The 9,031-nt window shown below is 48.4% G+C and overlaps 1 protein-coding gene across 1 annotated transcript in view; it reads left to right on the top strand.

The window, feature by feature from the left end:
- Positions 1 to 513: 513 nt before the first annotated feature.
- CACNA1A (calcium voltage-gated channel subunit alpha1 A) overlaps positions 514 to 9,031 on the top strand; it is a 126,756-nt gene continuing 118,238 nt past the window's right edge. Inside the window, exons 1-2 of the mRNA XM_027085850.1 lie at positions 514 to 721; positions 7,528 to 7,721. Coding sequence (XP_026941651.1) covers positions 514 to 721; positions 7,528 to 7,721 — 402 coding nt within the window. The remainder of the gene's footprint in view (positions 722 to 7,527; positions 7,722 to 9,031) is intronic.

Here is a 9,031-nt window from a genome sequence, read left to right as displayed (position 1 = left end):
TTAGTACACTTCCTGTGTTCTGGGCACAATGCCAAACACCTCACATGTATCAATTCACTTAATCCTCACACCCCTTTGATGTGTAGGTACTGTTGTGATCCCTGTTTTACAAAAGGGGGAACTGAGGCATGGAGAGGGGAAGTAACTTGCTCAAGGTCACCCAGCTGGGAAGTGGCAGAGCTGAGATTTGAACCCATGCTGGCTGGGATCTTAACACTAAACTGCTTTCTTGCCAGTTGATAAAGGGACCCGAGCCCCAAAGGATCTGCCACTCCCCGGGTCCTTCCCCCAGGGCCTCCCAGCCTCCCCAGGATCCATCCTGATTGTGAGTTGTAAAATACACTGAAAGTCCCCCCCGACCAGGTGCCACAGGAAGCTTCTGTTCTTCTCAGCCGGATGTTTACTGAGTATCATCGACCATACACCTATCTGGGGTCTTCGTAAATCATCTTTTATCCTGTGAAACAGGTACTATTAACACTGTTTTACAGGTGACAAAACTGAAGCCCAGCCATGTCAAGTCACCTGCCTGTGGTCACCCAGCCAATACACCACCACATTGAACCCCCGCCCACCTGTCTGACCCTGAAACCCACCTTCTGCTTTCTGTTCTGGCTTCTTTCTTCCAGCATCTTGGCAACAGTTGGGACGGAGTTTGACCTAAGAACGCTGAGGGCAGTTCGAGTGCTGCGGCCGCTCAAGCTGGTGTCTGGAATCCCAAGTGCGTGAGTTTCCAACCGTGACCAGGGGTCTGCTCAGGGGTCCCGCGAGCCCTTGGTTTCCGCTCTGCGTAGCGTGTCCCACGAACCCTTGGGTGCTTCCCCAGCCTGGGTCAGGGCGGCCTCCACTTTGGGGAAGTCCCTCAGGGGACTCCCCACCAGGCATCCGGCTGCAGGTCTGGATGAGCTCCTGAAAGCCAGCCAGGAGCCTCGCCCATCACCACAGCACCCATTTATTGAGCATTTCTCTATCAGGAGCCATGGTAAGCGCCACCCAGGTCCTCATACTCACAACCCTGTGAAGTCGATAATGCTGATATCTCCATTTTACAGATGGGGAAACTGAAGCTCAGGGCGGCTGAATAATTTGAGCAAAGTCACGGGGCTGAGAATGGCAGAATTAGGAGTTAGCCAGTCTGACCCCAAGCCTGGGAATACTGGTGGCAATGACCGTTACCATTCATTGAGCGCCTGCTGTGTACCGGGCACAGCAGAAAGAGCTTTTTGGGTGTTATCTTAGTTCATCCTCACAATCACCCAGTGAACCCATTTCACAGATGAAAAGGTGGAGGCTCAGAAAGGTCAAATGACTCACCTGAGTTCTTAAAGCTTGACGGCAATGAGCTCCAAAGTCTATACCCTCATCCTCCAGGGATGCTTCTACTCCAGATCCTTTGGGGGTGGCTGCACGATACAGGGTCAGGATTAGGTTCAGCTGGGAAAAAAAAAAAAAAAAAAAAAACAGGGCTAAACATTTTCTGTCCTACTGCCTCAGTAGTAGTAGTAGTAATAATAATAATAATAATTTCTATTTTTTTAACATCGTTATTGGAGTATAATTGCTTTACAATGTTGTGTTAGTTTCTGCTGTATAACAAAGTGAATCAGCTATATGCATACATATATCCCTATATCCCCTCCCTCCTGCCTCCCCCTCCCACCCTTCCTATCCTCCCCCTCTAGGTGGTCACAAAGCACCGAGCTGATCTCCCTGTGCTATTATTTTTTATTTATAAGCACTTACTATGATCTCCCTGTACTATTAATTTTTATTCATAAGCACTTACTGTGTACCAGGCACTGTTCTAAGTATGTGACATGTTTTTAACTCATTAATCCTCACAACAAGCCTGTGAAGTAGGTTCTGTTATTACCACCGTTTTACGTTTCATTAGCTTCGTTCTTCAGGTTCCTTGCCATCCAGATTTAAAGAGTAAGATTTTCTACATAACCACCAGCAGGGTCTTTTTGTTAGAGAGAAGGCATTTCTACTCAGGTGTCTGCAAGATTCCAGTGGGTGCCTATGTCGTATTGAATCAAGGGCCATCCCAAAGCTAATACTAATAAGAATTTTTGTCTAATGACCACCTATGATGTGCCAGGGACTTTGCTAGGTATGAACCTTCTCATCTAATCCTGAGAGGGAGGTGCTATTCTAATCCCCATTTACAGACGAAGAAACCAAGGTTCAGAATGGGAACTTCCCTAGAAGCAGATTTAGATAGGTGTTCAGATGCACTTGCTTTATTGAAGGAGTGCTGTCAGGAGAGAGAGAATGAGGGCAGCAGGACGGGGTAGCAGAAGAATCTGAACAAGGATGCCGTCTCAGCCGGATCCTGCAGGGAGCTCTGGAGTGTGAATAGCGTCAGAGTTGTTTCCCACTTGAGGCAACAGGCTGGTCTTTTGTACTCCTGTGGTCAGTTATTGGGGGTGGGAGGTGGGGAAGCGATAGCCTCCCAGGTGAGGAGCTTTGGATAACCAAGGGCAATACTATGAAAAGAGGAGCATCTGGGAGCCGTCAGCAGCAAATGCCCACAGCAGCTGGAGGGAGGGTCCACCAACAGCAAAGGAGATCTGGCCTGGACATCAACTTCAGACAGTGTCCAGAGCCTTAGCCACTCTGCCACGGGCATCAATCACCCTTACATTTTGGACCCCTTGGAGTAGCGTAGTCCCCCTGGGGTCTCCACCCATCAGGAGGTGCTAATCGTGGGCCATGGGAAGTTCTTCTCATCGAGAAGCAAGACCCAAGCTATATGTTTGAATCCTCATTTTAACCATAGACTTTCCTAAACATACAGAACGGTGGTTACAAACAGAGGATTTGACATCATTCTGACCTGGATTCAAATCCTGGCCCTGTTATTTATCATGCCCTAAGGTGAATCATGACATCCGCTGAGCTTTGCTTCCCACCTCTGTAAAATGGGGATAATTTTACACGTGTGCCTGCCTCATGGGATTGTTGCTAAAAGCCAATGAAATAATGTCTGGTTTCTCAGGGTTGAAACTAGGACATTGACTGCTTTCCCAGGCAGAGCTGCAACTAGCGTATATGGCGCCTCTGTATGAATTAGGAAAAGACGCCCTCTCTTGGTGGAAAGAAGTTAGAAAAAGTCACCCCGCTCTGGGTGAAAGCCACCCGACACCCAAGAACGGGGCTCAGAAAGCCATGAATTTCCACCTCTTTCTTGCCCAAAAGGTCATCAAATGGGACAGCCTATGTCCAATACTTTTAAAAATATTTTAAAGATAAAAAGTGGGGAATTCCCTGGCGGTCCAGTGGTTAGGACTCCGAGCTTTCACTGCCGTAGTCCCGGGTTCAGTCCCTGCTTGGGGAACTAAGATCCCACAAGCCGCACGGCGCGGCCAAAAAAAAAAACCAAAAAAGAAAGTGCTCTAAAATATTAGGAGGAATTGTTCCTATTATTATAACGAGCAGCCTCTGTGTCTTCCATCTATCTTCCCTCACTATCGCCCAGTCCCCAGCCTCCTGCATGCTCTGGGTTCCCTCAGGAGGCATCTTGGGGGTGGGATTTGGGGGTGCCTTCTCACGGGCCTGTGGGGCCTCTCTCTGTGTGTTTCCCCAGGTTTACAAGTCGTCCTGAAGTCGATCATGAAGGCAATGATCCCCCTGCTGCAGATCGGCCTCCTCCTATTTTTTGCAATCCTTATTTTTGCAATCATAGGGTTAGAATTTTATATGGGAAAATTTCATACCACCTGCTTTGAAGAGGGCACAGGTAGGTCCGAGCAGCAGCATATTTTTTTCCCAACCTTCCTCCCCTTTCTTTTCTCCCGTAGGGATAAGCTCCTGCAAGGGATCTACAGGGGTTTGCTTCTTTCTCCTGGAAGCTGGGAGAACCTCCTCCCGAAAGCACTGCAGGCAAGGCAGGGGGTGAAACAGTCCCCGAGATCTTGGTTGTCGCTGGGGCATTGCATGGGGGTCCCCGAGAAGCTATCTCGGGGTGAGTGGTTCATTTGGGAAGTGATCCCAGGAAGCACCATCAGAGGAGTGGAGAAGTGAGACAGGGAAGGGAAAACATCTAGTAAAGGGGGTGTTATCAAGTAGGTTACCATCTTCGGCAACCAGACCTCAGTTCCATTGGGCACCTCGGGGAAACAACGTACGTCACGCTCAGAGCCACCCCACACGTGGGGCGAGGGAGCTGGCTACTTATCCACCAACTTCTGTCCGACATTGGCAAGGACTGCCCCCTGGGAGGGCATTAAGGCCCCGGCACTGCTGGCTGCCCTGACACTGGGCTGGAGCACGTATCAAAGGTGTTTTCGGTGGGCGCATGTAGGGGCAAATGACAGCAGGATATAGGCGCAGTGCCCACAGCCTCTGCCTAGTTACCTTGCAGCGACCCCAGACCCTAACGCATGCTGAGTTCCAAAGCCTCCTTACCCTGGAGGAGAGAGTCGAGGATGGCTTCTGGTCTCCCCCGAATGTGCCATAAAGACATCCCGCTGGGAGTCTTGGCACCAGCCAGTCAGAACCAGAGCGCAAGCAGGATCTTGGCTCATCCGCTCCCGGCACTATGCCAGTGTCAACCCCTTAGCTGCTGGATCAAGAAAGCAGGGTGGGCGCAGGAGAAAATCCAGGAGGGCCAGGAGGCACAGCCCCGGTGCTCATCTCTGAATCAGCAGTGGGGCAACGTGGTTGTCCAATGCTATCCACACATTCAAGGACCCGATAGCTTCCAGATACATCTTTGATTAAATCCCCTGCTATCCAAACCTAGCTACTTGCTCTCTGACCAAGAACCAAATGAAATCAAATAGGAGGGAAGCCTGTATTTCAATATTTGGACCACGGGCCGCCTCAGTGTGGACCGGCTGAATGACAGCGCTAGTCGTGCGTCAAAGAAACTGTGAACTGAGACAGTTAAAGCCCAGAGGGGAGCCCATTGGGAAGGGAAAGAGATTTCAGGCCTGTCTTATTAGGAAGAAGATTCTGACCGGGAGTGGTTTCCCATCCACCTTCTCTTCCCGATGACCCCTGGGTAGCAGAGCCCTCTCCCCAGACCTCCCAGAGGGTAGCAAAACCCAGTAAGGAGGGTTTATTTGAGATGCTTTCATTGCCTCCTTTTTCTTGCTCCTCCCGTCTCCTTCTCTCCTGGGCTTGTGAAGTTTGCTCAATATGGGATGTCCTAATTATTTCTTTCCCCGATGAAGAAGGTGTTAATTGAGGCAGAGCTATTTCTGCTCCTGGCCTCGTCACCCAGGCAGAAATGCTAGAGGGAGAGATACAGGGCAGGGCCCCTCGGAAAAATCAGCCGAAGATAGAGAAACCAGGATTCCTGGATCCTAGGTTTCTTGTTGTTGTTGTTGTTGTTTTCTCTCTCTCTCTCTCTCTCCAGCAAAGGGGACAGAGGACTGGCTTGAGTCTGAATTGAGGTTTTAAGGGGACAGATGTGGGTGGGGCAACCGGAGGGTAGGAGGCCTTGATTTAGGGAGGATGACTGAAAAGCTCGCAATTAAAAATATAAGGCATGTGAGTAAGAGACAGATATAAACAGACACCCAGGCAGCAGGTTAATTTTAAAATATATTTATAATCAAATTCCTCAGACTCTCTGGATGGTTGCTTTTCTAGAAGCAGCCCTCAGAGTGTTTCGTGATGAGGGGGCAGGTGGGGGGTTGGGGGGAGCGGGTCGCAATGAAGAACACCACTAGGCAAAGCTGCTGAAGACAGACAGGTTTTCCCTTGCAGACAGGTTCTCCTTATCATCAGGAACCCGGTTCCTGTGTGCCCAGCACTGCGCTAAACACCCAGAGAAATGCCAAGGAGAAGTGGAAGCGTCCTCCTTTCCAAGAGCTTCCAAAATAGTTTGAGGAAACAAGACCCCTTGTCTGCAACGAGTCCATAGCAATGCACGTTGATGCTGCTTTTTGTCTCCTCACCAAGTGTGAACATTCGGGAGCTCTTGTAGCCCTGAGGAAAGAAAGGGACCAGTGTTCACTGGGCTAACCCGGGGGCGGGTGGCGGGGGGTGGGGCCCATTGGTGGATAGGTATTGAGCCAGACTTGGACACAAGGTGGAAATGGAGAAGGTTTTGGACAGAGGTGACCTTCCCAACAAACAATGGTTCTCATTCATTACAGGAGCCCATGGAATTTTCCCCCTTGCCCTGAGCCTTATGTTTAAAAGATTCTGCCTTCCAATCTGTATTCATTAAATAATAGCCCCGGTACCAAATCTGGCCTGAGTGGGGAAAGGGTTTCCCACAACTTAAAATAGTGGCCGATGTGTCATCGCTTCTTGAGTAGTAGGTGTCCCTTCTGAGGTGGTAAATGTCATTTTGCAGGACCTAGAGTTTCTATTTAACCGGAGTTTCAAAGGCCAATAAGATTCATGCATTCTATGTTGGTTTACTTCACTCTGTTGCTTACTAAGTGGAGGTTAAGGATGGGCTGCAAAGCCTGTATGTAGGCTATATATAGCCTATATATAAATATATCACATTGAGATATATTTTTGTTTTGTGGGAGCTTGAGTTTACACACTCAGCTGTTTGATTTTTTGTCGGACAGTGTCACTCTCTGAAAACCTTCAAAAGTATCGTTCACTGGATAGAATTCCCTCATATCCGCGGCTCTGGTCCAATGGGGAAAAGCCTGGGATATTCTGTGCTCCCCTAACTCCCCCAGAACAGCTCCCTGAGCCCAATACATCTCAAGAAAAAAAAATGAGTCAGGCTACAGAAGAATAACACAACACAATTGACAAATTTGTCCTAATGGAAGTCTAGAGAACACTGCCCCCAACCAGCTCAAAAATGCACACAGCACAGTTACCAAAACTGACTGTATTGGGGACCTTAAAGTGCATGTCGACAGATTTCAAAGGGCAGAATAATACAAAACATATCCTCTGACCACAGCGCAATTAAGCTGGAAATCGAAGTTTTTGGAAATTAGGAGACATGCTTCTTATTTGTGGATGCAATGGTAGGATGTCTGAGATTTGCTTTAAGAATATTTTAGTGGCAAGGTAAAATATTTTAGTACAGGGAGGGGATGTGGATGAAACAAGATTAGCCCTGAGTTGATAAATGTTGAAATTGATGATAGGTACAGGGGAATTCATTATATTATTCTATTTTTGTAGATACATGACAAATTTTTAGTGCTTCCTGGTTATCCATGAGTCAAAGAAGAAATAATAATGGAAATTGCTAACTATTTTACTTGAACAATAATGATACTAATGCATGACAGAATTTGTGAGATGCAGTTAAAGCTGCATTTAAAGAGTAGTTTATAGCCTTAAGGAACATTAACTCATCCCAAAAGTCGAGGAAAAGAAGAAAAAAGGAACAACACTTAGAGAAGAAATTAATGAAATGGAAAACAATGAATAGGTCAACAAAGCCAAACACTTTGCTTTTTGGAAAAAGACTGATAAATTCATCTCAATGGCCATTTTTCTTCAACAGCATTGAATCTTCGCTGGCTCCTGTTTCTCAGAGCTGGTTTTGCTGGCCCTTTCCCCTGATTTTTCTCCCCTTCCCTTTCATAGATGACATTCAGGGTGAGTCTCCAGCTCCGTGTGGGACAGAGGAACCTGCCCGCACCTGCCCCAATGGGACCAAATGTCAGCCCTACTGGGAAGGGCCCAACAATGGGATCACTCAGTTCGACAACATCCTATTTGCAGTGCTGACTGTTTTCCAGTGCATCACCATGGAAGGGTGGACTGACCTCCTCTACAACGTAAGTGACAAGGGGTCGTGGAGAGCCAGGACCAGCCAACTCCTGAGGCTGCAGTGGAGGGAACCTGAGCCGGGGAGGCAGCCGAAGGACAACTCAACACGGCCCCAGGAGAGCCGGCCTGAGGCTCAGTCCTTTGAGGATATGGGAGTGTTGTCCTCAGAACTCTAAGTAGAGAAGGGCCCTCGGGAGATCGAGATCTAGAGGGCACACAGATGCTGAATAATTTTTAATTGCACAAGTTTTTAAATATAATTTTAGATTTTTGAATATGTAAAGGTTGTGTAAGTTAAAAACCAACATAGATGAGAGATAGAGAAGTGTCCTTGAGCACCTATGCAAAGGGGCTCTGCACTGGAGCCCTCACTGGCCCTCCTCCAGCCATGCCCCTCCCTATGGGGCTGACAGGAAATGTCTACCAGGAGCTAGTGCCACCACCACTCCACTTTCTAGATCACATTTTGAGTCATCTTAGATCCTAGAATTCCCTCCCCAAGCCCAGATTCCATGGACTTGCATGAGATTCTTCCATGGGTCTGTTCTCTGACTACACCACCCATTTGTATCCCCTGAGGGCCAAGGGTGTCCTTGGGGTGGCTGTTGGCACAGATGTGGCTGCAGTTTGGACATGCAAGGTGGTGTGTCCATGCATGTGTGTGTGGAGCACCCCCTCCCCTGCCTCCAGGTGGCAGGCCATGGTCAAGGGGCAGGGAAGCCTGTCCCCACGCCATTATCCAGTGCAGACATCCAGATTCTAAATTCCAGACTGACCTTCCAAGTGCTTATGAAGGTGTGTTTGTAAAGGAGACACATACAGCACATTTTATTTAGGAGCTTTTAAATATTTACACATATATATGGGCCTCAGTTGGTACTCTTGTCCTAGGTCTTGAAAATGTTAAGTTCAGGTCAGAAAAGATGTACACTCCTACCTGCCCCCCCCCTTCCATCCTGCATAGCATCTCTAGGAACAGACAGCAGATTTGAGATGCTCAGGCTCTTTCTTGGCCCTGACCTGCAAAGAGCTTGGGCTAAAGGCTACACCCAGTTGGCCAAAGCTTGCTTGGGCTCTAGGTTTTTTTCTGTTCTTTTTTTTTTTATTCTATTTATTTATTTATTTTTGGCTGCATCAGGTCTTCGTTGCTGCGTGCAGGCTTTCTCTAGTTGTGGCGAGCTGGAGCTACTCTTCGTTGCGGTGCGTGGGCTTCTCATCGCGGTGGCTTCCCTCGTTGCGGAGCATGGGCTCTAGGCATGCGGGCTTCAGTAGTTGTGGCTCGCGGGCTCTAGAGCGCAGGCTCAGTAGTTGTGGCGCA

Source organism: Aethalodelphis obliquidens, unplaced genomic scaffold, assembly GCF_003676395.1.
Source record: "Aethalodelphis obliquidens isolate GAN/ISIS:26980383/991018 unplaced genomic scaffold, ASM367639v1 scaffold53, whole genome shotgun sequence".
In the NCBI taxonomy this organism is placed as follows: domain Eukaryota; kingdom Metazoa; phylum Chordata; class Mammalia; order Artiodactyla; family Delphinidae; genus Aethalodelphis; species Aethalodelphis obliquidens.
This window is presented reverse-complemented; position numbering and strand designations above follow the sequence as displayed.